This window comes from Lissotriton helveticus, chromosome 8 (genome assembly GCF_964261635.1).
Source record: "Lissotriton helveticus chromosome 8, aLisHel1.1, whole genome shotgun sequence".
NCBI classification, from domain to species: domain Eukaryota; kingdom Metazoa; phylum Chordata; class Amphibia; order Caudata; family Salamandridae; genus Lissotriton; species Lissotriton helveticus.
Window position 1 is genome coordinate 108,001,585 of NC_136069.1, and position 26,578 is coordinate 108,028,162.

Sequence of the window (26,578 nt, forward strand, 5' to 3'; positions counted from 1 at the left end):
GGCACCAATGTTACTGATACCTGTGACATTTGGTGGTGTTAAGCTTCAAGGGGATGAAGTCGCACCTTCTACCCAGGGTTATGGAGCTCAGCGCAGGGTAAGAATTCAGGTTATCCCCCTGGCTGGAGGTGTTAAAGCAAAACACTTCACATGCCCATTAAAGTCTATTTCACCCCTTCACAGTATCAGGAAAGGCCTATAAGGCCTTGGGCCTACTTCCAGCCTCCAGGCACCAATGTACTGATACCTGTGACATTTGGTGGTGTTAAACTTCAAGGGGATGAAGTCACACCTTCTACCCAGGGTTATGGAGCTCAGCTCAGGGTAAGAATTCAGGTTATCCCCCTGGCTGGAGGTGTTAAAGCAAAACACTTCACATGCCCAATAAATTGTATTTCACCCCTTCACAGGATCAGGAAAGAGCTGCAAGGCCTCGGGCCTACTTCCAGCCCCCAGGCACCAATGTTACTGATACCTGTGACATGTGGTGGTGTTGAGCTTCAAGGGGATGAAGTCACACCTCTTACCCAGGGTTATGGAGCTCAGCGCAGGGTAAGATTTCAGGTTATCCTCCCTGGCAGGAGGTGTTAAAGCAAAACACTCCACATGCCCAATAAAGTCTATTTCACCCTTTCCCAGTATCAGGAAAAGCCTGCACGGCCTTCTGCCTACTTCCAGCCTCCAGGCACCAATGTTACTGATACCTGTGACATTTGGTGGTGTTAAGCTTCAAGGGGAAGAAGTCACATCTTCTACCCAGGGTTATGGAGCTCAGCGCAGGGTAAGAATTCAGGTTATCGCCCTGGCTTGAGGTGTTAAAGCAAAACACTTCACATGCCCAATAAAGTCTATTTCACCCCTTCACAGTATCAGGAAAGGCCTTGTGCCTACTTCCAGCCTCCAGGCACCAATGTTACTGATACCTGTGACATTTGGTGGTGTTAAGCTTCAGGGGGAAGAAGTCACACCTTTTACCCAGGGTTATGGAGCTCAGCGCAGGGTAAGATTTCAGGTTATCACCCTGGCTTGAGGTGTTAAAGCAAAACACTTCACATGCCCAATAAAGTCTATTTCACCCCTTCACAGTATCAGGAAAGGCCTTGTGCCTACTTCCAGCCTCTAGGCACCAATTTCACTGACACTTGTGACATTTGTAGGTGTTCAACTTCAAGGGGATGAAGTTGCACCTTCTACCCAGGGTTATGGAACTCAGCGCAGGGTAAGATTCCAGGCTTCACCCCTGACTGGAGGTGTTAAAGCAAAACACTTCTCATGCCCAATAAAGTCTATTTCACCCCTCCACAGTATCAGGAAAGGCCTGCAAGGCCTTGGGCCTACTTCCAGCCTCCTGGCACCAATTATACTGATACCTGTGACATTTGGAGGTGTTAAGCTTCAAGGGGATGAAGTTGCACCTTCTACCCAGGGTTATGGAGCTCAGCGCAGGGTAAGAATTCAGGTTATCGCCCTGGCTTGAGGTGTTAAAGCAAAACACTTCACATGCCCAATAAAGTCTATTTCACCCCTTCACAGTATCAGGAAAGGCCTTGTGCCTACTTCCAGCCTCCAGGCACCAATGTTACTGATACCTGTGACATTTGGTGGTGTTAAGCTTCAGGGGGAAGAAGTCACACCTTTTACCCAGGGTTATGGAGCTCAGCGCAGGGTAAGATTTCAGGTTATCACCCTGGCTTGAGGTGTTAAAGCAAAACACTTCACATGCCCAATAAAGTCTATTTCACCCCTTCACAGTATCAGGAAAGGCCTTGTGCCTACTTCCAGCCTCTAGGCACCAATTTCACTGACACTTGTGACATTTGTAGGTGTTCGACTTCAAGGGGATGAAGTTGCACCTTCTACCCAGGGTTATGGAACTCAGCGCAGGGTAAGATTCCAGGCTTCACCCCTGACTGGAGGTGTTAAAGCAAAACACTTCTCATGCCCAATAAAGTCTATTTCACCCCTCCACAGTATCAGGAAAGGCCTGCAAGGCCTTGGGCCTACTTCCAGCCTCCTGGCACCAATTATACTGATACCTGTGACATTTGGAGGTGTTAAGCTTCAAGGGGATGAAGTTGCAACTTCTACCCAGGGTTATGGAGCTCCGCGCAGGGTAAGAATTTAGGTCATCCCCCTGGCTGGAGGTGTTAAAGGAAAACACTTCACATGCCCAATAAAGTCTATTTTACCCCTCCAAAGTATCAGGGAAGGCCTGCAAGGCCTTGTGCCTACTTCCAGCCTCCAGGCACCAATGTTACTGATACATGTGACATTTGGTGGTGTTAAGCTTCAAGGGGAAGAAGTCACATCTTCTACCCAGGGTTATGGAGCTCAGCGCAGGGTAAGAATTTGGGTTATCCCCCTGGCTGGAGGTGTTAAAGAAAAACACTTCACGTGCCCAATAAAGTCTGTTTCAACCCTTCACAGTATCAGGGAAGGCCTGCAAGGCCTTGTGCCTACTTCCAGCCTCCAGGCACCAATGTTACTGATACCTGTGACATTTGGTGGTGTTAAGCTTCACGGGGAAGAAGTCACACCTTCTACCCAGGTTTATGGAGCTCAGTGCAGGGTACGATTTCAGGTCATCCCTCTGGCTGGAGGTGTTAAAGAAAAACACTTCACATGCCCAATACATTGTATTTCACTCCTTCACAGTGTCAGGAAATGCCTGCAAGGCCTTGGGCCAACTTCCAGCCCCCAGGCACCAATGTTACTGATACCTGTGACATTTGGTGGTGTTAAGCTTCAAGGGGATGAAGTCACACCTTCTACCAAGTGTTATGGAGCTCAGTGCAGGGTAAGAATTCAGGTTATCCCCCTGGCTGGAGGTGTTAAAGCAAAACACTCCGCATGCCCATTAAAGTCTATTTCACCCCTTCACAGTATCAGGAAAGGCCTGCAAGGCCTTGTGCCTACTTCGAGCCCCCAGGCACCAATGTTATTGATACCTGTGACATTTTGTGGTGTTAAGCTTCAAGGGGATGAAGTCGCACCTTCTACCCATGGTTATGGAGCTCAGCGCAGGGTAAGATTTTAGGTTATCCCCCTGGCTGGAGGTGTTTAAGCAAAACACCTCACATGCCCAGTACAGTGTATTTCACCCTTTCCCAGGATCAGTAAAGGCCTGCAAGGCCTTGTGCCTACTTCCAGCCTCCAGGCACCAATGTTACTGATACCTGTGACCTTTGGTGGTGTTAAGCTTCAAGGGGATGAAGTCGCACCTTCTACCCAGGGTTATGGAGCTCCGCGCAGGGTAAGATTTCAGGTTATCCCCCTGGCTGGAAGTGTTTAAGCAAAACACCTCACATGCCCAGTACAGTGTATTTAACCCTTTCCCAGTATCAGGAAAGGCCTGCAAGGCCTTGTGCCTACTTCCAGCCTCCAGGCACCAATGTTACTGATACCTGTGACATTTGGTGGTGTTAAGCTTCAAGGGGAAGAAGTCACACCTTCTACCCAGGGTTATGGAGCTCAGTGCAGGGTAAGATTTCAGGTTATCCCCCTGGCTGGAGGTGTTAAAGCAAAACACTCCACATGCCCAATAAAGTCTATTTCACCCCTTCACTGTATCAGGAAAGGCCTGCAAGGCCTTGGGCCTACTTCCAGCCTCCAGGCACCAATGTACTGATACCTGTGACATTTGGTGGTGTTCAGCTTCAAGGGGATGAAGTCGCACCTTCTACCCATGGTTATGGAGCTCAGCGCAGGGTAAGATTTTAGGTTATCCCCCTGGCTGGAGGTGTTTAAGCAAAACACCTCACATGCCCAGTACAGTGTATTTCACCCTTTCCCAGGATCAGTAAAGGCCTGCAAGGCCTTGTGCCTACTTCCAGCCTCCAGGCACCAATGTTACTGATACCTGTGACCTTTGGTGGTGTTAAGCTTCAAGGGGATGAAGTCGCACCTTCTACCCAGGGTTATGGAGCTCCGCGCAGGGTAAGATTTCAGGTTATCCCCCTGGCTGGAAGTGTTTAAGCAAAACACCTCACATGCCCAGTACAGTGTATTTAACCCTTTCCCAGTATCAGGAAAGGCCTGCAAGGCCTTGTGCCTACTTCCAGCCTCCAGGCACCAATGTTACTGATACCTGTGACATTTGGTGGTGTTAAGCTTCAAGGGGAAGAAGTCACACCTTCTACCCAGGGTTATGGAGCTCAGTGCAGGGTAAGATTTCAGGTTATCCCCCTGGCTGGAGGTGTTAAAGCAAAACACTCCACATGCCCAATAAAGTCTATTTCACCCCTTCACTGTATCAGGAAAGGCCTGCAAGGCCTTGGGCCTACTTCCAGCCTCCAGGCACCAATGTACTGATACCTGTGACATTTGGTGGTGTTCAGCTTCAAGGGGATGAAGTCACACCTTCTACCCAGGGTTATGGAGCTCAGCGCAGGGTAAGGTTTTAGGTTATCCCCCTGGCTGGAGGTGTTTAAGCAAAACACCTCACATGCCCAGTACAGTGTATTTCACCCTTTCCCAGTATCAGTAAAGGCCTGCAAGGCCTTGTGCCTACTTCCAGCCTCCAGGCACCAATATTACTGATTCCTGTGACATTTGGTGGTGTTAAGCTTCAAGGGGATGAAGTCACACTTTATACCCAGGGTTATGGAGCTCAGCGCAGGGTAAGATTTGAGGTTATCCCCCTGGCTGGAGTTGTTAAAGCAAAGCACTTCACATGCCCAATAAAGTCTATTTCACCCCTTCACAGTATCAGGAAAGGCCTGCAAGGCCTTGGGCCTACTTCCAGCCTCCAGGCACCAGTTTTACTGATACCTGTGACATTTGGTGGTGTTAAGCTTCAAGGGTATGAAGTCACACCTTCTACCCAGGGTTATGGAGCTCAGTGCAGGGTAAGATTTCAGGTTATCCCCCTGGCTGGAGGTGTTAAAGCAAAACACTCCCCATGCCCAATAAAGTCTATTTCACCCCTTCACAGTATTAGGAAAGGCCTGCAAGGCCTTGTGCCTACTTCCAGCCTCCAGGCACCAATGTTACTGTTACCTGTGACATTTGGTGGTGTTAAGGTTCAAGGGGATGAAGTCGCACCTTCTACCCAGGGTTATGGAGATCCGCGCAGGGTAAGATTTCAGGCTTCACCCCAGGCTTAAGGCGTGAAAATAGAACAGTTACCATACACATCAATGTGTATTTCACCCATTCACAGTATCAGGAAAGGCCTGCAAGGCCTTGGGCCTACTTCCAGCCTCCAGGCACCAATGTTACTGATACCTGTGACATGTGGTGGTGTTAAGTTTCAAGGGGAAGAAGTCACACCTTCTACCCAGTGTTATGGAGCTCAGTGCAGGGTAAGAATTCAGGTTATCCCCCTGGCTGGAGGTGTTAAAGCAAAACACTCCACATGCCCAATAAAGTCTATTTCACCCCTTCACAGTGTCAGGAAAGGCCTGCAAGGCCTTGGGCCTACGTCCAGCCTCCAGGCACCGATTTTACTGATACCTGTGACATTTGGTGGTGTTAAGCTTCAAGGGGATGTAGTCACACTTTCTACCCAGGGTTATGGAGCTCAGCGCAGGGTAAGAATTCAGGTTATCCCCCTGGCTGGAGGTGTTAAAGCAAAACACTTCACATGCCCATTAAACTCTATTTCACCCCTTAACAGTATCAGGAAAGGCCTGCAAGGCCTTGTGCCTACTTCCAGCCCCCAGGCACCAATGTTACTGATGCCTGTGACATTTGGTGGTGTAAAGCTTCAAGGGGATGAAGTCGCACCTTCTACCCAGGGTTATGGAGCTCTGCGCAGGCTAAGATTTCAGGTTATCCCCCTGGCTGGAGGTGTTAAAGCAAAACACTCCACATGCCCAATAAAGTCTATTTCACCCCTTTACTGTATCAGGAAAGGCCTGCAAGGCCGTGGGCCTACTTCCAGCCTCCAGGCACCAATTTTACTGATACCTGTGACATTTGGTGGTGTTAAGCTTCAAGGGGATGAAGTCACACTTTATACCCAGGGTTATGGAGCTCAGCGCAGGGTAAGATTTTTTGGTTATCCCCCTGGCTGGAGGTGTTTAAGCAAAACACCTCACATGCCCAGTACAGTGTTTTTCACCCTTTCCCAGTATCAGGAAAGGCCTGCAAGGCCTTGTGCCTACTTCCAGCCTCCAGGCACCAATGTTACTGATACCTGTGACATTTGGTGGTGTTAAGCTTCAAGGGGAAGAAGTCACACCTTCTACCCAGGGTTATGGAGCTCAGTGCAGGGTACGATTTCAGGTCATCCCTCTGGCTGGAGGTGTTAAAGCAAAACACTTCACATGCCCAATACGTTGTATTTCAGTCCTTCACAGTATCAGGAAAGGCCTGCAAGGCCTTGGGCCAACTTCCAGCCCCCAGGCACCAATGTTACTGATACCTGTGACATTTGGTGGTGTTAAGCTTCAAGGGGAAGAAGTCACACCTTCTACCCAGGGTTATGGAGCTCAGCGCAGGGTAAGATTTCAGGTTATCGCCCGGGCTTGAGTTGCTAAAGCAAAACACTTCACATGCCCAATAAAGTCTATTTCACCCCTTTCACAGTATCAGGAAAGGCCTGCAAGGCCTTGGGCCTACTTCCAGCCCCCAGGCACCAATGTTACTGATACCTGTGACATGTGGTGGTGTTAAGCTTCAAGGGGAAGAAGTCACACCTTCTACCCAGGGTTATGGAGCTCAGTGCAGGGTAAGAATTCAGGTTATCCCCCTGGCTGGAGGTGTTTAAGCAAAACACCTCACATGCCCAGTACAGTGTATTTCACCCTTTCCCAGTATCAGTAAAGGCCTGCAAGGCCTTGTGCCTACTTCCAGCCTCCAGGCACCAATGTTACTGATACCTGTGACATTTGGTGGTGTTAAGCTTCAAGGGGATGAAGTCGCACCTTCTACCCAGGGTTATGGAGCTCCGCGCAGGGTAAGATTTCAGGCTTCACCCCAGGCTTAAGGCGTGAAAATAGAACAGTTACCATACACAACAATGTGTATTTCACCCATTCACAGTATCAGGAAAGGCCTGCAAGGCCTTGGGCCTACTTCCAGGCACCAATGTTACTGATACCTGTGACATTTGGTAGTGTTAAGCTTCAAGGGGATGAAGTCACACTTTCTACCTAGGGTTATGGAGCTCAGCACAGGGTAAGATTTTAGGTTATCCCCCTGGCTGGAGGTGTTTAAGCAAAACACCTCACATGCCCAGTACAGTGTATTTCACGCTTTCCCAGTATCAGGATAGTCCTGCAAGGCCTTGTGCCTACTTCCAGCCTCCAGGCACCAATGTGACTGATACCTGTGACATTTGGTGGTCTTAAGCTTCAAGGGGATGAAGTCACACTTTATACCCAGGGTTATGGAGCTCAGCGCAGGGTAAGATTTTAGGTTATCCCCCTGGCTGGAGTTGTTAAAGCAAAACACTTCACATGCCCAATAAAGTCTATTTCACCCCTTCACAGTATCAGGAAAGGCCTGCAAGGCCTTGGGCCTCCTTCCAGCCCCCAGGCACCTGTTTTTGTGATACTTGTGACATTTGGAGGTGCTCAGCTTCAAGGGGATGAAGTCACATCTTCTACCCAGGGTTATGGAGCTCAGCGCAGGGTAAGATTTCAGGTTATCCCCCTGGCTGGAGGTGTTAAAGGAAAACACTTTGCACGCCCATTAAAGTCTATTTCACCCCTTCACAGTATCAGGAAAGGCCTGCAAGGCCTTGTGCCTACTTCCAGCCTCCAGGCACCAATGTTACTGATACCTGTGACATGTGGTGGTGTTAAGCTTCAAGGGGATTAAGTCACACCTTCTACCCAGGGTTATGGAGCTCAGCGCAGGGTAAGATTTCAGGTTATCCCCCTGGCTTGAGGTGTTAAAGCCAAACACTCCACATGCCCAATAAAGTCTATTTCACCTCTTCACAGTATCAGGAAAGGCCTGCAAGGCATTGGGCCTACTTCCAGCCTCCAGGCACCAATGTTACTGATACCTGTGACATGTGGTGGTGTTAAGCTTCAAGGGGATGTAGTCACACCTTTTACCCAGGGTCATGGAGCTCAGCGCAGGGTAAGATTTCAGGTTATCCCCCTGGCTGGAGGTGTTTAAGCAAAACACCTCACACGCCCAGTACAGTGTATTTCACCCTTTCCCAGTATCAGGAAAGGCCTGCAAGGCCTTGTGCCTACTTCCAGCCTCCAGGCACCAATGTTACTGATACCTGTGACATTTGGTGGTGTTAAGCTTCAAGGGGATGAAGTCGCACCTTCTACCCAGGGTTATGGAGCTCCGCGCAGGGTAAGATTTCAGGCTTCACCCCAGGCTTAAGGCGTGAAAATAGAACAGTTACCATACACAACAATGTGTATTTCACCCATTCACAGTATCAGGAAAGGCCTGCAAGGCCTTGGGCCTACTTCCAGCCTCCAGGCACCAATGTTACTGATACCTGTGACATTTGGTAGTGTTAAGCTTCAAGGGGATGAAGTCACACTTTCTACCCAGGGTTATGGAGCTCAGCGCAGGGTAAGAATTCAGGTTATCCCCCTGGCTGGAGGTGTTAAAGCAAAACACTTCACATGCCCATTAAACTCTATTTCACCCCTTCACAGTATCAGGAAAGGCCTGCAAGGCCTTGGGCCTACTTCCAGCCTCCAGGCACCAATGTTACTGATACCTGTGACCTTTGGTGGTGTTAAGCTCCAAGGGGATGAAGTCGCACCTTCTACCCAGGGTTATGGAGCTCCGCGCAGGGTAAGATTTCAGGTTATCCCCCTGGCTGGAGGTGTTTAAGCAAAACACCTCACATGCCCAGTACAGTGTATTTAACCCTTTCCCAGTATCAGGAAAGGCCTGCAAGGCCTTGTGCCTACTTCCAGCCTCCAGGCACCAATGTTACTGATACCTGTGACATTTGGTGGTGTTAAGCTTCAATGGGAAGAAGTCAAATCTTCTACCCAGGGTTATGGAGCTCAGCGCAGGGTAAGAATTTGGGTTATCCCCCTGGCTGGAGGTGTTAAATTAAAACACTTCACATGCCCAATAAAGTCTGTTTCACCCCTTCACAGTATCATGAAAGGCCTGCAAGGCCTTGTGCCTACTTCCAGCCTCCAGGCACCAATGTTACTGATACCTGTGACATGTGGTGGTGTTAAGCTTCAATGGGATGAAGTCACACCTTCTACCCAGGGTTATGGAGCTCAGTGCAGGGTAAGAATTTGGGTTATCCCCCTGGCTGGAGGTGTTAAAGCAAAACACTTCACATGCCCAATAAAGTCTGTTTCACCCCTTCACAGTATCAGGAAAGGCCTGCAAGGCCTTGTGCCTACTTCCAGCCTCCAGGCACCAATGTTACTGATACCTGTGACATGTGGTGGTGTTAAGCTTCAAGGGGATGAAGTCGCACCTTCTACCCAGGGTTATGGAGCTCAGCGCAGGGTAAGATTTCAGGTTATCCCCCCTGGCTTGAGGTGTTAAAGCAAAACACTTCACATGCCCAATAAAGTCTATTTCACCCCTTCACAGTATCAGGAAAGGCCTGCAAGGCCTTGGGCCTACTTCCAGCCTCCAGGCACCAATGTTACTGATACCTGTGATATTTGGTGGTGTTAAGCTTCAAGGGGATGAAGTCACACCTTTTACCCAGGGTTATGGAGCTCAGCGCAGGGTAAGATTTCAGGTTATCGCCCTGGCTTGAGGTGTTAAAGCAAAACACTCCACATGCCAAATAAAGTCTATTTCACCCCTTCACAGTATCAGGAAAGGCCTGCAAGGCCTTGGGCCTACTTCCAGCCTCCAGGCACCAAAGTTACTGATACCTGTGACATTTGGTGGTGTTAAGCTTCAAGGGGAAGAAGTCACGCCTTCTACCCAGGGTTATGGAGCTCAGTGCAGGGTAAGAATTCAGGTTATCCCCCTGGCTGGAGGTGTTAAAGCAAAACACTTCACATGCCCATTAAAGTCTATTTCACCCCTTCACAGTATCAGGAAAGGCCTGCAAGGCCTTGTGCCTACTTCCAGCCTCCAGGCACCAATGTTACTGTTACCTGTGACATGTGGTGGTGTTAAGCTTCAAGGGGATGAAGTCACACCTTTTACCCAGTGTTATGGAGCTCAGCGCAGGGTAAGATTTCAGGTTATCCCCCTGGCTTGAGGTGTTAAAGCCAAACACTCCATATGCCCAATAAAGTCTATTTCACGCCTTCACAGTATCAGGAAAGGCCTGCAAGGCCTTGTGCCTACTTCCAGCCTCCAGGCACCAATGTTACTGATACCTGTGACATTTGGTGGTGTTAAGCTTCAAGGGGAAGAAGTCAAACCTTCTACCCAGGGTTATGGAGCTCAGCGCAGGGTAAGAATTCAGGTTATCCCCCTGGCTGGAGGTGTTAAAGCAAAACACTTTGCATGCCCATTAAAGTCTATTTCACCCCTTCACAGTATCAGGAAAGGCAGGCAAGGCCGTGTGCCTACTTCCAGCCTCCAGGCACCAATGTTACTGATACCTGTGACATGTGGTGGTGTTAAGCTTCAAGGGGATGAAGTCACACCTTCTACCCAGGGTTATGGAGCTCAGCGCAGGGTAAGAATTCAGGTTATCCCCCTGGCTTGAGGTGTTAAAGCAAAACACTTCACATGCCCTATAAAGTCTATTTCACCCCTTCACAGTATCAGGAAAGGCCTTGTGCCTTCTTCCAGCCTCTAGGCACCAATTTCACTGAAACTTGTGACATTTGTAGGTGTTCAACTTCAAGGGGATGAAGTTGCACCTTCTACCCAGGGTTATGGAACTCAGCACAGGGTAAGATTCCAGGCTTCACCCCTGACTGGAGGTGTTAAAGCAAAACACTTCTCATGCCCAATAAAGTCTATTTCACCCCTCCACAGTATCAGGAAAGGCCTGCAAGGCCTTGGGCCTACTTCCAGCCTCCTGGCACCAATTATACTGATACCTGTGACATTTGGAGGTGTTAAGCTTCAAGGGGATGAAGTTGCACCTTCTACCCAGGGTTATGGAGCTCCGCGCAGGGTAAGAATTTAGGTCATCCCCCTGGCTGGAGGTGTTAAAGGAAAACACTTCACATGCCCAATAAAGTCTAGTTCACCCCTTCACAGTATCAGGAAAGGCCTGCAAGGCCTTGGGCCTACTTCCAGCCTCCTGGCACCAATTATACTGATACCTGTGACATTTGGAGGTGTTAAGCTTCAAGGGGATGAAGTCACACCTTTTACCCAGGGTTATGGAGCTCAGCGCAGAGTAAGATTTCAGGTTATCGCCCTGGCTTGAGGTGTTAAAGCAAAACACTTCACATGCCAATAAAGTCTAGTTCACCCCTTCACAGTATCAGGAAAGGCCTGCAAGGCCTTGTGCCTACTTTCAGCCTCCAGGCACCAATGTTACTGATACCTGTGACATGTGGTGGTGTAAGCTTCAAGGGGATGAAGTCACACCTTTTACCCAGGGTTATGGAGCTCAGCGCAGGGTAAGATTTCAGGTTATCGCCCTGGCTTGAGGTGTTAAAGCAAAACACTCCACATGCCAAATAAAGTCTATTTCACCCCTTCAAAGTATCAGGAAAGGCCTGCAAGGCCTTGGGCCTACTTCCAGCCTCCAGGCACCAAAGTTACTGATACCTGTGACATTTGGTGGTGTTAAGCTTCAAGGGGAAGAAGTCACGCCTTCTACCCAGGGTTATGGAGCTCAGTGCAGGGTAAGAATTCAGGTTATCCCCCTGGCTGGAGGTGTTAAAGCAAAACACTTCACATGCCCATTAAAGTCTATTTCACCCCTTCACAGTATCAGGAAAGGCCTGCAAGGCCTTGTGCCTACTTCCAGCCTCCAGGCACCAATGTTACTGTTACCTGTGACATGTGGTGGTGTTAAGCTTCAAGGGGATGAAGTCACACCTTTTACCCAGGGTTATGGAGCTCAGCGCAGGGTAAGATTTCAGGTTATCCCCCTTGCTTGAGGTGTTAAAGCCAAACACTCCACATGCCCAATAAAGTCTATTTCACGCCTTCACAGTATCAGGAAAGGCCTGCAAGGCCTTGTGCCTACTTCCAGCCTCCAGGCACCAATGTTACTGATACCTGTGACATTTGGTGGTGTTAAGCTTCAAGGGGAAGAAGTCACACCTTCTACCCTGGGTTATGGAGCTCAGCGCAGGGTAAGAATTCAGGTTATCCCCCTGGCTGGAGGTGTTAAAGCCAAACACTCCACATGCCCAATAAAGTCTATTTCACGCCTTCACAGTATCAGGAAAGGCCTGCAAGGCCTTGTGCCTACTTCCAGCCTCCAGGCACCAATGTTACTGATACCTGTGACATTTGGTGGTGTTAAGCTTCAAGGGGAAGAAGTCACACCTTCTACCCAGGGTTATGGAGCTCAGCGCAGGGTAAAAATTCAGGTTATCCCCCTGGCTGGAGGTGTTAAAGCAAAACACTTTGCATGCCCATTAAAGTCTATTTCACCCCTTCACAGTATCAGGAAAGGCAGGCAAGGCAGTGTGCCTACTTCCAGCCTCCAGGCACCAATGTTACTGATACCTGTGACATGTGGTGGTGTTAAGCTTCAAGGGGATGAAGTCACACCTTCTACCCAGGGTTATGGAGCTCAGCGCAGGGTAAGAATTTGGGTTATCCCCCTGGCTGGAGGTGTTAAATTAAAACACTTCACATGCCCAATAAAGTCTGTTTCACCCCTTCACAGTATCAGGAAAGGCCTGCAAGGCCTTGTGCCTACTTCCAGCCTCCAGGCACCAATGTTACTGATACCTGTGACATGTGGTGGTGTTAAGCTTCAAGGGGATGAAGTCGCACCTTCTACCCAGGGTTATGGAGCTCAGCGCAGGGTAAGATTTCAGGTTATCCCCCCTGGCTTGAGGTGTTAAAGCAAAACACTTCACATGCCCAATAAAGTCTGTTTCACCCCTTCACAGTATCAGGAAAGGCCTGCAAGGCCTTGTGCCTACTTCCAGCCTCCAGGCACCAATGTTACTGATACCTGTGACATGTGGTGGTGTTAAGCTTCAAGGGGATGAAGTCGCACCTTCTACCCAGGGTTATGGAGCTCAGCGCAGGGTAAGATTTCAGGTTATCCCCCCTGGCTTGAGGTGTTAAAGCAAAACACTTCACATGCCCAATAAAGTCTATTTCACCCCTTCACAGTATCAGGAAAGGCCTGCAAGGCCTTGGGCCTACTTCCAGCCTCCAGGCACCAATGTTACTGATACCTGGGACATTTGGAGGTGTTAAGCTTCAAGGGGAAGAAGTCACACCTTCTACCCAGGGTTATGGAGCTCAGCGCAGGGTAAGATTTCAGCTTTTCACCCCTAGCTGGATGTGTTGAAGCAAAACACTTCTCATGCCCAATAAAGTCTATTTCAACCCTTCACAGTATCAGGAAAGGCCTGCAAGGCCTTGGGCCTACTTCCAGCGTCCAGGCACCTGTGTTTGTGATACTTGTGACATTTGGAGGTGTTCAGCTTCAAGGGGATGAAGTCACACCTTCTACCCAGGGTTATGGAGCTCAGCGCAGGGTAAGATTTCAGCTTTTCACCCCTAGCTGGATGTGTTGAAGCAAAACACTTCTCATGCCCAATAAAGTCTATTTCAACCCTTCACAGTATCAGGAAAGGCCTGTAAGGCCTTGGGCCTACATCCATTCTCCAGGCACCAATGTTACTGACACCTGTGACATTTGGTGGTGTTAAGCTTCATGGGGAAGAAGTCACACCTTCTACCCAGGGTTATGGAGCTCAGCGCAGGGTAAGATTTCAGGTTATTCCCCCTGGCTCGAGGTGTTAAAGCAAAACACTTCACATGCCCAATAAATTGTATTTCACCCCTTCACAGTATCAGGAAAGGCCTGCAAGGCCTCGTGCCTACTTCCAGCCCCCAGGCACCAATGTTACTGACACCTGTGACATTTGGTGGTGTTAAGCTTCATGGGGAAGAAGTCACACCTTCTACCCAGGGTTATGGAGCTCAGCGCAGGGTAAGAATTCAGGTTATTCCCCCTGGCTCGAGGTGTTAAAGCAAAACACTTCACATGCCCAATAAATTGTATTTCACCCCTTCACAGTATCAGGAAAGGCCTGCAAGGCCTTGGGCCTACTTGCAGCCCCCAGGCACCAATGTTACTGACACCTGTGACATTTGGTGGTGTTAAGCTTCAAGGGGAAGATGTCACACCTTCTACCCAGGGTTATGGAGCTCAGCGCAGGGTATGATTTTAGGTTATCCCCCTGGCTGGAGGTGTTTAAGCAAAACACCTCACATGCCCAGTACAGTGTATTTCACCCTTTCCCAGTATCAGTAAAGGCCTGCAAGGCCTTGTGCCTACTTCCAGCCTCCAGGCACCAATGTTACTGATACCTGTGACATTTGGTGGTGTTAAGCTTCAAGGGGATGAAGTCGCACCTTCTACCCAGGGTTATGGAGCTCCGCGCAGGGTAAGATTTCAGGCTTCACCCCAGGCTTAAGGCGTGAACATAGAACAATTACCATACACAACAATGTGTATTTCACCCATTCACAGTATCAGGAAAGGCCTGCTAGGCCTTGGGCCTACTTCCAGCATCCAGGCACCAATGTTACTGATACCTGTGACATGTGGTGGTGTTAAGCTTCAAGGGGATGAAGTCACACTTTCTACCCAGGGTTATGGAGCTCAGCGCAGGGTAAGAATTCAGGTTATCCCCCTGGCTGGAGGTATTAAAGCAAAACACTTCACATGCCCAATAAATTGTATTTCACCCCTTCACAGTATCAGGAAAGGCCTGCAAGGCCTTGGGCCTACTTCCAGCCTCCAGGCACCAATGTTACTGATGCCTGTGACATTTGGTGGTGTTAAGCTTCAAGGGGATGAAGTCACACCTTTTACCCAGGGTTATGGAGCTCAGTGCAGGGTAAGAATTCAGGGTATCCCCCTGGCTGGAGGTGTTAAAGCAAAACACTTCACATGCCCAGTACAGTGTATTTCACCCTTTCCCAGTATCAGGAAAGGCCTGCAAGGCCTTGTGCCTACTTCCAGCCTCCAGGCACCAATGTTACTGATACCTGTGACATTTGGCGGTGTTAAGCTTCAAGGGGAAGAAGTCACACCATCTACCCAGGGTTATGGAGCTCAGTGCAGGGTAAGAATTCAGGTTATCCCCCTGGCTGGAGGTGTTAAAGCAAAACACTTCACATGCCCAATAAAGTCTATTTCACCCCTTCACAGTATCAGGAAAGGCCTGCAAGGCCTTGTGCCTACTTCCAGCCTCCAGGCACCAATGTTACTGATGCCTGTGACATTTGGTGGTGTTAAGCTTCAAGGGGAAGAAGTCACACCTTTTACCCTGGGTTATGGAGCTCAGCGCAGGGTAAGATTTCAGGTTATCCCCCTGGCTTGAGGTGTTAAAGCAAAACACTTCACATGCCCAATAAAGTCTATTTCACCCCTTCACAGTATCAGGAAAGGCCTGCAAGGCCTTGGGCCTACTTCCAGCCCCCAGGCACCAATGTACTGATACCTGTGACATTTGGTGGTGTTAAGCTTCAAGGGGATGAAGTCACACCTTCTACCCAGGGTTATGGAGCTCCTCGCAGGGTAAGATTTCAGGCTTCACCCCAGGCTGGAGGCGTGAAAATAGAACAATTACCATACACAGCAATGTGTATTTCACCCATTCACAGTATCAGGGAAGGCCTGCAAGGCCTTGGGCCTACTTCCAGCCTCCAGGCACCAATTTTACTGATACCTGTGACATTTGGTGGTGTTAAGCTTCAAGGGGATGAAGTCACACTTTATACCCAGGGTTATGGAGCTCAGCGCAGGGTAAGATTTTTGGTTATCCCCCTGGCTGGAGGTGTTTAAGCAAAACACCTCACATGCCCAGTACAGTGTATTTCACCCTTTCCCAGTATCAGGAAAGGCCTGCAAGGCCTTGTGCCTACTTCCAGCCTCCAGGCACCAATGTTACTGATACCTGTGACATTTGGTGGTGTTAAGCTTCAAGGGGAAGAAGTCCCACCTTCTACCCAGGGTTATGGAGCTCAGCGCAGGGTAAGATTTCAGGTTATCTCCCTGGCTTGAGGTGTTAAAGCCAAACACTCCACATGCCCAAGAATGTCTATTTCACACCTTCACGGTATCAGGAAAGGCCTGCAAGGCCTTGGGCCTGCTTCCAGCCTCCAGGCACCAATGTTACTGATACCTGTGACATTTGGTGGTGTTAAGCTTCAAGGGGAAGGAGTCACATCTTCAACCCAGGGTTATGGAGCTCAGTGCAGGGTAAGAATTCAGGGTATCCCCCTGGCTGGAGGTGTTAAAGCAAAACATTTCACATGCCCAATAAGGTCTATTTCTCCCCTTCGCAGTGTCGGGAAAGGCCTGTAATGCCTTTGGCCTATTTCCAACCTCCAGGCACCATTTTTTGGGATACATGTAACATTTGGAGGTGTTAATCTTCAAAGGGATACAGTTGCTCCTTCTACCCAGGGCTATGGAAGTATGCACAGGGGGAGATCGCAGGTTTTCCCCTTGGAAGGAGGCGGAGAAGTAAAACACTTCCCTCAAATCCAAGGCGGCAAGGCTGAAATCTTACCCTATGCAGAGCTCCGTAGTTCTGGGTAGACGGAGTGCCATTGTCCCCTTGCAGCTGAGCACATCATAATTTCACATTTATCACTAAAACATGTGTTTGGTGGATAGAAATGTGCCCATGTCTCTGCAGGCCAAGGCCTGATCTTTCAAATGGGTGTATGTACCTTTTAGGCTAGGTGAAGTGTTTTCATTTCTTCACCTCCACTCGTGAGGGAGATCTTGAATCTTACCCTGCCTGGAGCTCCAAATCCCTGGGTAGAAAGAGTGACTTAGTGCCCTTGAATCTGAAAACCTCATAATGTCACAAATATCACTAAAGCAGGTCCCTGGTGGCTAGAAATGCCCCAGAGCCCTGAAGGCTCTATTCTGATATGGTGACTGGGTTATTTTGTGCTGTTTTGGGCCGTGTGAAGTATTTTATTCTTACACCGCCACCCCAGGGAAAGACGTGAAATATTTTCCTGTGCGGAGCTCTATATCTCTGGGAAGAAGGGCTGACTTTGTCCCCTTTATTCTGGAAACCTCATAGTATCAGATATATTACTAAAACAGGTTCCTGGAAGCTAGGGATGGGCCAGGGTACCTGAAGGCTAAGATCTGAAACTGTGAATGGTGTTCATGTACGTCTTGGACTATGAGAAGTGTTTTATTTTTGTTTCCCTCTACCTACATATAAGGCGAAAACCTGTAATTAGCAGTAGACCTCAATCAGGCTGCCAGGCGCAGAATCTGATTTGTCGGCGCAGGTCGCACTCTTGACATGCCATTTGATTCAGGAGTGGTCCCCACCCCAGCAATCGGGCTCAATACAACATTGATAGTCACAGGCCTCACTCTGTACTGTGGGATGTATGATGTAACAATTAGATTGCGGTACATTACATTGCTGTTTTAGGCGCTTTCCACGACTTGCACGGGAGGGCGCTCTAGACTTAGGAATAGTATGATTTACTATTCGAACTCCAGCCTAAGTAAGGTAGGGAAGGTGTTGGAATAGTAAATCGCACTATTCCATAGTCTAGTGCGCCCTCCCGTGCAAGTCGTGGAAAAGACTTGCGTTGTAAATGCAGCGATCGAAATGTACTGCGGTGTTTTGACCGCGTTGTTAAGGTCGGTTCCCGTCCAAAGATGTCACCTGAGATGTAAACCTAACTCCAGCTGTGAACATCAGCTCAGCAGAGTGCCTCCATGCAGGTACTGGGGTCACCATTTCAGGTGCATTCACACCCTCTGCTCTCACGCTGGGTGCCAATGTAGGTCTAACTCGGCCGCCTGCCTCTATTGTGTCACTGTGTGTTTATTATGTTTAGTGTGCCCCCGTCTCCTCCAGCTCGGCGCTTGGCAGTGAATGCCCTCTGGCTGCATGTGAAGCTACCAGCGCGCAGCCGCCTTGTGATGCCCGTGAGTCTTGAGCCCGGCCCGTGCCCCGCTGCTTGTAAAAATCCCCCGGCTGCCCCCGAGTCGTGGGTGCCACAGCCGAGGGTGCAGGCGCGCGGCGAGGGCCCCCCTGACCCCCGGGCCGGGGCCCCCTGTTGTTGTCTTCGCTCCCCCGCTCGGCCGGCGGAGCCCTGTGTTACTTCGGCCCGTTCCAGAACGCGCTCCCCGCGTCCCCCTGAGCCCCATTGTGACGCCACAGGGCCCGCTCCCTGCAGGAGGCCCCTCCCGCCCGCGGGCCGCCGCTCCCGGCCTCAGAGCGCGAGGGTGGACCGGGGGAAAGGGGCCCGGGGCCCGGGATTCAAGGCACGGGGGCGTCAGCCATCGGGGGAGGGCAGAGATTCACGGCGGATTACAAGCCTCTGAGGACGGGGTCGGCTGAAACGGGGGAGGGCACGGGAAGGGGTTGAAGTTGGGCTTCTTTTCATGTGTGTATGGGAGCGTGTGTTTAACGGATTGTGTTTAAAAACTTAGATAATCCGATAGTAGGAAACACAAAAGTCAGCTCGGAGCAGAGAGCCGAGTGCGCCTCGCACACAGCCCTCACTCCTCGGAACCAATCAGGGGCTGGCTCCTCCCTATATATGCACGGGGCTCGGGTTGGGAGGTACATTTCTGTTCTGTGACAGCGCCGAGACTCGTATTGCAATGGCAGAAACCGCTCCAGCCGCCGCGGCTCCTCCCGCTGAGGTCGCCCCCAAGAAGAAGCAGAAGAAAGCAGCGGGGGCCTCCAAGGCCAAGAAGCCTTCCGGTCCCAGCGTGTCCGACCTGATTTTGAAGTGTGTGACCGCCTCGGCCGAGAGGAAGGGAGTCTCCCTGGTGGCTCTGAAGAAGGCGCTGACCGCCGCCGGCTACGATGCGGACAAGAACAAGGGCCGCGTTAAGGTCTCCCTGAAGAGCCTGGTCAGTAAAGGCGCCCTAGCCCAGCTGAAGGGCACCGGGGCCTCCGGGTCCTTCAAAGTGAACAAGAAGCAGCTGGAGGGCAAGAAGGCAGCCAAGAAGACAGCTGCCAAAACCAAGAAGCCAGCGGCCAAGAAAGCTGCCCCTGCCGCCAAGAAGCCCAAAAAGGCTCCCGCGGGGGTCAAGAAGAGCCCGAAGAAGGTCAAGAAGCCAGCAGCAGCCAAGAGCCCCAAGAAGCCCAAGGCTGCCCCTGCCAAGAAGGCTGCCAAGAGCCCAGCGAAAGCCAAGGCGGCGAAGCCCAAAGTAGCCAAGAAAAGCCCTGCCAAGGTAGTCAAACCCAAGGCAGCCAAGCCCAAAGCAGCGAAGCCCAAAAAGGCAGCGCCCAAGAAGAAGTAAGGGCTGGCACCGAGACACTGCAAACACAACGGCTCTTTTAAGGGCCACCACCCTGTCTAGAAGAGAGCGTGTTCCTCCCCACCTTTGCACCCACCCAATGGCCCCACTTCTCAAAAATAAACCGCACCATACATCCATAGCACACTTTTCCACACGCGAGTGCCGCGTGTGATCTTGGCCATATAAACGGCTCTTTCGGTGCTGCGTGGATTGAAATCGTTATTACATAGAAAATAAGGGGGTCCGGGAGTTATAAGACCTCCGTTTATAATACATGTGCAATAACGTGTGTGTCTCTGTGCTTTCACTGTACCCGGGCAGACTCTAAATAGTGTCTGCATAAAGCAGATGATTGTGAACTTTAATTGGAGCGCAGGTAACTGCGTGCTCCAGGGTGAGGGTAAAAAGCGGGTCTGGGAGTTATAAGACCTCAGTTTATTATAAACGTGTTTGTGTTGGTGCTTTCACTGTATCCGGGCAGACTCGATATAGCGCCTGCATAAAGCAGACGATTGTGAACTTTCAATCGAGCGCAGGTAACGGGGGCGTGTTCCAGAGTGACCAAGGGCAGTGTGCTTATGACATCTCGGGCTCCTCTCCCGGTTGACCGGGGTCGAGTCGTCCTCGTGACTACAAGTGGATGGACGGAGACAAAGGCTGACCGAGGCGCGGGCTCCGGCGCCATCATCCAAGGGGGGGGTCTCTTTTATCCACAGCTCATTGGACAGCTAGGCTGCAGCCTCCAGTTCAGTATCCAATCGTTGCACACCGCGGGCTATTTTCGAACGTGGGGCGGTCTCCTCAGCCAACCAGAGCAGCCCTCCGTCTGTGAGGGCATAAATAGGGCTCTTTCCCTGGTAGACGCCATTCTTCTCTGCCTTCGCTGAGAGAGACCGCTCCCGCCATGGCCCGCACCAAGCAGACAGCCCGCAAGTCCACCGGCGGCAAAGCGCCCCGCAAGCAGCTGGCCACCAAGGCAGCCCGCAAGAGCGCGCCTGCCACCGGAGGAGTCAAGAAGCCTCACCGCTACCGGCCAGGCACCGTGGCTCTCCGCGAGATCCGCCGCTACCAGAAGTCCACCGAGCTCCTCATCCGCAAGCTGCCCTTCCAGCGCTTGGTGAGGGAGATCGCCCAGGACTTCAAGACCGACCTGCGCTTCCAGAGCTCCGCCGTCATGGCCCTGCAGGAGGCCAGCGAGGCCTACCTGGTCGGGCTCTTCGAGGACACCAACCTGTGCGCCATCCACGCCAAGAGGGTGACCATCATGCCCAAGGACATCCAGCTGGCCCGTCGCATCCGAGGCGAGAGGGCCTAAGGAGACGGACCGACCCGAACAACCACCACCACAACGGCTCTTTTAAGGGCCACCACCCTGTCACCTACGAGCTTCTCTTATCTGTCATGGCATGTGTTTTACAGGTTAGGGAGGGTGGGCTGCGAGTACCACGGTCACTGGGCAACTTATACCGGCTCTGGGTTAACCAGAGCACTCTGTGTTCACAGTGCATAAACGCCTGTTCAATGTGTCCATCTAATAATAAAAAGCCTTTTTATAGGGGGTTGTGCAGGGATCCGCTGGTCACAAGCCACCGCTTAAGGGGCATCTGTGTCCCCGGTACATCGGGTTCGTGTGTCTGATTTCGGGAACGTTTGCCCCGGGGTGAACTAACGCCGTTCCCCAGGGTCTTAAAAGTACAAACACAACGTTAAACCCGCTCACACAGACACTGTTCGCCCCCAACATGGAAAACCATAAGCCCGGGGGGGGGCAGATGTGTGAATTCCCCAGGGGGTTTATTGAACCTCATCGTTACAGTGCTCATGTGACACTTGGTCCCATTCATATAGACATGTTAATTTAAAGAGGCGGAACGGGTTGCCTGCTGTCGGCCCTCGGTCTGCAGCAAGCCCCGTGAGAGCGGGCCTTTCTGCACTTAACATTACCCTTATAAAACACATATTCCAAAACACATTTCTCCGGTCATAATAGAAGCACGTTAGCTCTTAGGGGAGGAAGTGGTTGGCCCTTAAAAGAGCCGTTGTGTTCGTTGGGGTGCGCCTGGAAGCCTTACTTGGCGCTGGTGTACTTGGTGACGGCCTTGGTGCCCTCCGACACGGCGTGCTTGGCCAGCTCTCCGGGGAGCAGAAGGCGGACTGCGGTCTGGATCTCCCGGGAGGTGATGGTGCGCCGCGAGTTGTAGTGAGCCAGTTTGGAAGCCTCTGCAGCGATGCGCTCGAAGATGTCGTTCACGAAGGAGTTCATGATGCCCATGGCCTTGGAGGAAATGCCGGTATCCGGGTGCACCTGCTTCATCACTTTGTAAATGTAGATGGCATAGCTTTCCTTCCTGCTCCTCTTGCGCTTCTTCCCGTCCTTCTTGGGCGGCTTGGAGAGCGCTTTCTTGGAGCCCTTCTTGGGTGCCGGCGCGGACTTGGCTGGTTCAGGCATGGTCGACGCTCTTTCGCTGCTTGCTGTGGAGCCGAGAGAAATGATGCCTGGGCGTCCGGCACTTGTATTTATAGGCTGGGCGTGCAAAGCAGCTTCTTCCCGTTTCTCCTTTCTCATTGGCAGGCATAGGCAGGGCCCCCACTTCCTATTGTAATGCGGTTCTGGGACACTGATTGGTTAAACAGAAGCCCGCCTCCCTCCATTGAAAAGTACTATCGGCGCCTAGCTGTCAACCAATCAGACGCTCCCGAAGTCTTTATATTACCGGAGTCCAGCAGAAGGAGCAGTACCATTCTCTCTGTTGTGTGACTGAGACCCTAGATCGATCGCCATGTCTGGACGCGGAAAGCAAGGAGGAAAGGCCCGCGCCAAGGCCAAGACACGCTCTTCCAGAGCCGGGCTCCAGTTCCCCGTGGGCCGTGTGCACAGGCTGCTCAGGAAGGGAAGCTACGCCGAGAGGGTGGGCGCCGGTGCCCCCGTCTATCTGGCTGCAGTGCTGGAGTACCTGACCGCTGAGATTCTGGAGCTGGCTGGCAACGCCGCCCGGGACAACAAGAAGACCCGCATCATCCCCAGACACCTCCAGCTGGCCATCCGCAACGACGAGGAGCTGAACAAGCTGTTGGGCCGAGTCACCATCGCCCAGGGAGGAGTCCTGCCCAACATCCAGGCCGTGCTGCTGCCCAAGAAAACCGAGAGCCACAAGGCACAGGGCAAAGCAAGCAAGTAAAGGCCCGCAGACCACCGTGGAAACGCACCCTAAACACAAAGGCTCTTTTCAGGGCCATCCACAGACTCCATCAAAGAGCGTATCCGTGCCGAGGTGTTACTCTGGCGGCTTCATAGATGCGGCAGCGCCCGCCACCGTAGCTTTGTAGTGGAGGGCATGCCCAAGCTCTGGCCGTACACTTTAATGTTGTCCCGTCCCAAAGCCTAGCATGAGGCAGACCATATCGATGTTTTGTTATACATATATAATTTTTAATTTTCAGGGACTCGATTTGCAGACGTGCCCCAGCCGAGCGGGCACCGAACGCGAGGGTTAGGCGGGCCGCGGTGACAAGTGGGGGCCTGGAAGGGAGGAGTGTGTGTGTTTGACTGATCAGTGCACCGGCGGCAGCTGCTGAGCCAAGCCGAGCGGGCACCGAACGCGAGGGTTAGGCAGGCCGCGGTGACAAGTGGGGGCCTGGAAGGGAGGAGTGTGTGTGTTTGACTGATCAGTGCACCGGCGGCAGCTGCTGAGCCAAGCCGAGCGGGCACCGAACGCGAGGGTTAGGCAGGCCGCGGTGACAAGTGGGGGGGGGGGGGGCTGGAAGGTAGGAGTGTGCGTGTTTGACTGATCAGTGCACCGGCGGCAGCTTCTGAGCCCCCCATCGGGAGCCCCTGACAGAGAGGCGGGCTGGGAGCGCGCTCTTTTTCAAACAATATATACATATATATTTTTTTCTTTTCATTTTTGGGGGACACATTTTGCAGGCTTGCCCCAGCCGGGCGCGGGATGTGGGCAGTGCTACGAGGTTGCAGGCGGCCAAACGCAGCGGGGTGGTGCCGGTGAGGCCGCTAACGTGTGTGGCTCCATTAAAACATACAGAGCCTTCTGCTTATATTGGACAGGGGGCTCCGAACGCAGGGGATGGGTGGCCCGCGGTCACAAGGGGAGGCCGGGAAGGGAGGTGCTTGCGTGTGTTTGACTGTGATCTGTGCACCGGCAGCGGCAGCTGCTGAGCCAGCCCATGACAAAGGCGGGCTGGGAGCCCGCTCTTTTTCAGAAGGCAACGGCCGCTCCAGCCCCCGCTTCCTGCAGAAGGCGGGCCGGGTCCGAGCTCTCTCGCCTCACAGGGCGTTACGTGGGCGCTTGGAGCTCCCGCGCAGGTCCGCTGAGCCTCCATATAAAGCAGCCGGTGCTGGTTTTCCTCTTCATTTCTGCTCCCAGCACCGAGAAGAGAACATGTCTGGACGCGGCAAAGGAGGGAAGGGGCTCGGCAAAGGCGGCGCCAAGAGACACCGCAAGGTGCTCCGGGACAACATCCAGGGCATCACCAAGCCGGCCATTCGCCGCCTGGCGCGCCGTGGCGGAGTCAAGCGCATCTCCGGCCTCATCTACGAGGAGACCCGCGGGGTGCTCAAGGTTTTCCTGGAGAACGTGATCCGGGACGCCGTCACCTACACCGAGCACGCCAAGAGGAAGACCGTCACCGCCATGGATGTGGTCTATGCCCTGAAGCGCCAGGGCCGCACTCTCTACGGATTCGGCGGTTAAACACTCGACTTGCCCACGGAAAAAAAAACAACCCAAAGGCTCTTTTAAGAGCCGACCACCATGTCGTGTGAGAGCTGTGTCTATGAACTATTATCCCCGCAGCGCAGGGCTGCTTTCTAGGCCCACACTCGCTCGGGAGGGGAGGAGGGGGGAACCCGGGGAGTTGCTCCGCAGCCACTCTGCTCTGGAAGGCGGGTTTACCCCGTCCCACGGGCCCGCCACCATGGAGCTCTAAACTAGGGACCAAAGGTGGGTTCAGCCCGGCCCAGGGGCCCGCCACCGTGGAGCCCTTGCCTGGGGACCTACGGTGGGTTTAGCCCGGCCCGGCTGCCCGCCATCATGGAGCCCTTGCCTGGGGACCTACGGTGGGTTTAGCCCCGACCAGGGGCCCGCCATCATGGAGCCCTTGCCTGGGGGCCTACGGTGGGTTTAGCCCGGACCAGGGGCCCGCCATCATGGAGCCCTTGCCTGGGGACCTACGGTGGGTTTAGCCCGGAGCAGGTGCCCGCCATCATGGAGCCCTTGCATGGGGACCTAAGGCGGGTTTAGCCCGGCACAGGGCCCCACGAGTTACGCAGTTCTAAGGGGGGTGTTTAGACCGGCCCAGGTGCCCGCCATCATGGAGCCCTTGCATGGGGACCTAAGGCGGGTTTAGCCCGGCACAGGGCCCCACGAGTCACGCAGTTCTAAGGGGGGTGTTTAGACCGGCCCAGGTGCCCGCCATCATGGAGCCCTTGCACGGGGACCTAAGGCGGGTTTAGCCCGGCACAGGGCCCCACGAGTCACGCAGTTCTAAGGGGGGTGTTTAGACCGGCCCAGGTGCCCGCCATCATGGAGCCCTTGCATGGGGACCTAAGGCGGGTTTAGCCCGGCACAGGGCCCCACGAGTCACGCAGTTCACTGACTATTAAGCCCCCCACGTAGTGGGGGCTTACAGCGCCTGGCTGGGAGACAAAGTTGGAGATAGCGCGGCCGTTCCGCCGCCCGGCCATCTGGTCGCCCCTCTGTGGGTCGACCAGATGGCCCAGTGAGCTGCGGCGACCAGATGGCCGGGCGGCGGAACGGCCGCGCTAACTCCGACTTTGTTCTCCACCCAGGAGCTGTAAGCCCCCACTACGTGGGGGGCTTAATAGTCCATGAAATAGGGTTCCCATGCAGGCCCAAGGAAGAGGGTGTGGGATCCTAATTTTTGTGGTGAACCGCCATGTCCGTTTAGGGGTCCCTGTGGGCCTTTAAGCCCCCGTTTCAGTATTTTTATTTTTTGTGTGTGGGCATTTTGGTTCAAGGGGACGATGGCACTAATTCTACCCAGGGCTGGGGAGCTCAGATTCGGGTACAATTTCAGGTTTCCCCCCGTAGGTGGAGGTCGGCAAAAAAAACTAAAAAAAAAAAAAAAACATACACGCATTTCTTTTTTTTTAACTAATACCTTAGGTTCAAGGGGACAAAGTCACTTTTTCTTCCCGGGGCTATGGAGCTCCGATTCGGGTAAAATGTCCTGTTTCGCCCCTTAGCTGGAGGTCGGCAAAAAAAATGTACATAAACACACACACACATTTCTTTTATTTTTTTTTATTTTACGAACTCCTTAGGTTCAAGAAGACAAAGTCACTTTTTCTTCCCGGGGCTATGGAGCTCCGATTCGGGTAAAATCTCCGGTTTCCCCCCTTAGCTGGAGGTCGGCAAAAAAAAAAAAAAACATGTCTTTTTTATTTTTTTACTAACTCCTTAGGTTCAAGGGGACAAAGTCACTTTTTCTTCCCGGGGCTATGGAGCTCCGATTCGGGTAAAATCTCCGGTTTCCCCCCTTAGCTGGAGGTCGGCAAAAAAAAAAAAAAACACACACGTCTTTATTTTTTATTTATTTTTTTTACTAACTCCTTAGGTTCAAGGGGACAAAGTCACTTTTTCTTCACGGGGCTATGGAGCTCCGATGCGGGTAAAATGTCCGGTTTCCCCCCTTAGCTGGAGGTCGGCAAAACAAATTTAAATAAACACACACACACATTTCTTATATTTTTTTTATTTTACGAACTCCTTAGGTTCAAGGGGACAAAGTCACTTTTTCTTCCCGGGGCTATGGAGCTCCGATTCGGGTAAAATCTCCGGTTTCCCCCCTTAGCTGGAGGTCGGCAAAATTTTTTTAAATAAACACACACACACATTTCTTTTATTTTTTTTTTATTTTACGAACTCCTTAGGTTCAAGGGGACAAAGTCACTTTTTCTTCCCGGGGCTATGGAGCTCCGATTCGTGTAAAATCTCCGGTTTCCCCCCTTAGCTGGAGGTCGGCAAAAAAAAAAAAAAACACACATTTCTTTTTTTTTTTTTTTTACTAACTCCTTAGGTTCAAGGGGACAAAGTCACTTTTTCTTCCCGGGGCTATGGAGCTCCGATTCGGGTAAAATCTCCGGTTTCCCCCCTTAGCTGGAGGTCGGCAAAAAAAAAAAAAACACACACATTTCTTTTTTTTTTTTTTTTTTAATAACTCCTTAGGTTCAAGGGGACAAAGTCACTTTTATTACCCGGGGCTGTGGAGCTCCAATCCGGGTAAAATTCCTGGTTTAACCCCTAAGCTGAAGGAGGGCCA

General features: G+C 51.8%; 1 protein-coding gene across 1 annotated transcript; it reads left to right on the top strand.

The window, feature by feature from the left end:
* The first annotated feature begins 18,372 nt into the window (after nt 1-18,372).
* On the top strand, nt 18,373-19,279 carry LOC144772422 (histone H1.01-like). The gene has a single exon (XM_078656717.1). The coding sequence runs from the start codon at nt 18,632-18,634 to the stop codon at nt 19,277-19,279; it is 648 nt and encodes a 215-aa protein (XP_078512843.1). The 5' UTR covers nt 18,373-18,631.
* Nucleotides 19,280-26,578: the final 7,299 nt, after the last annotated feature.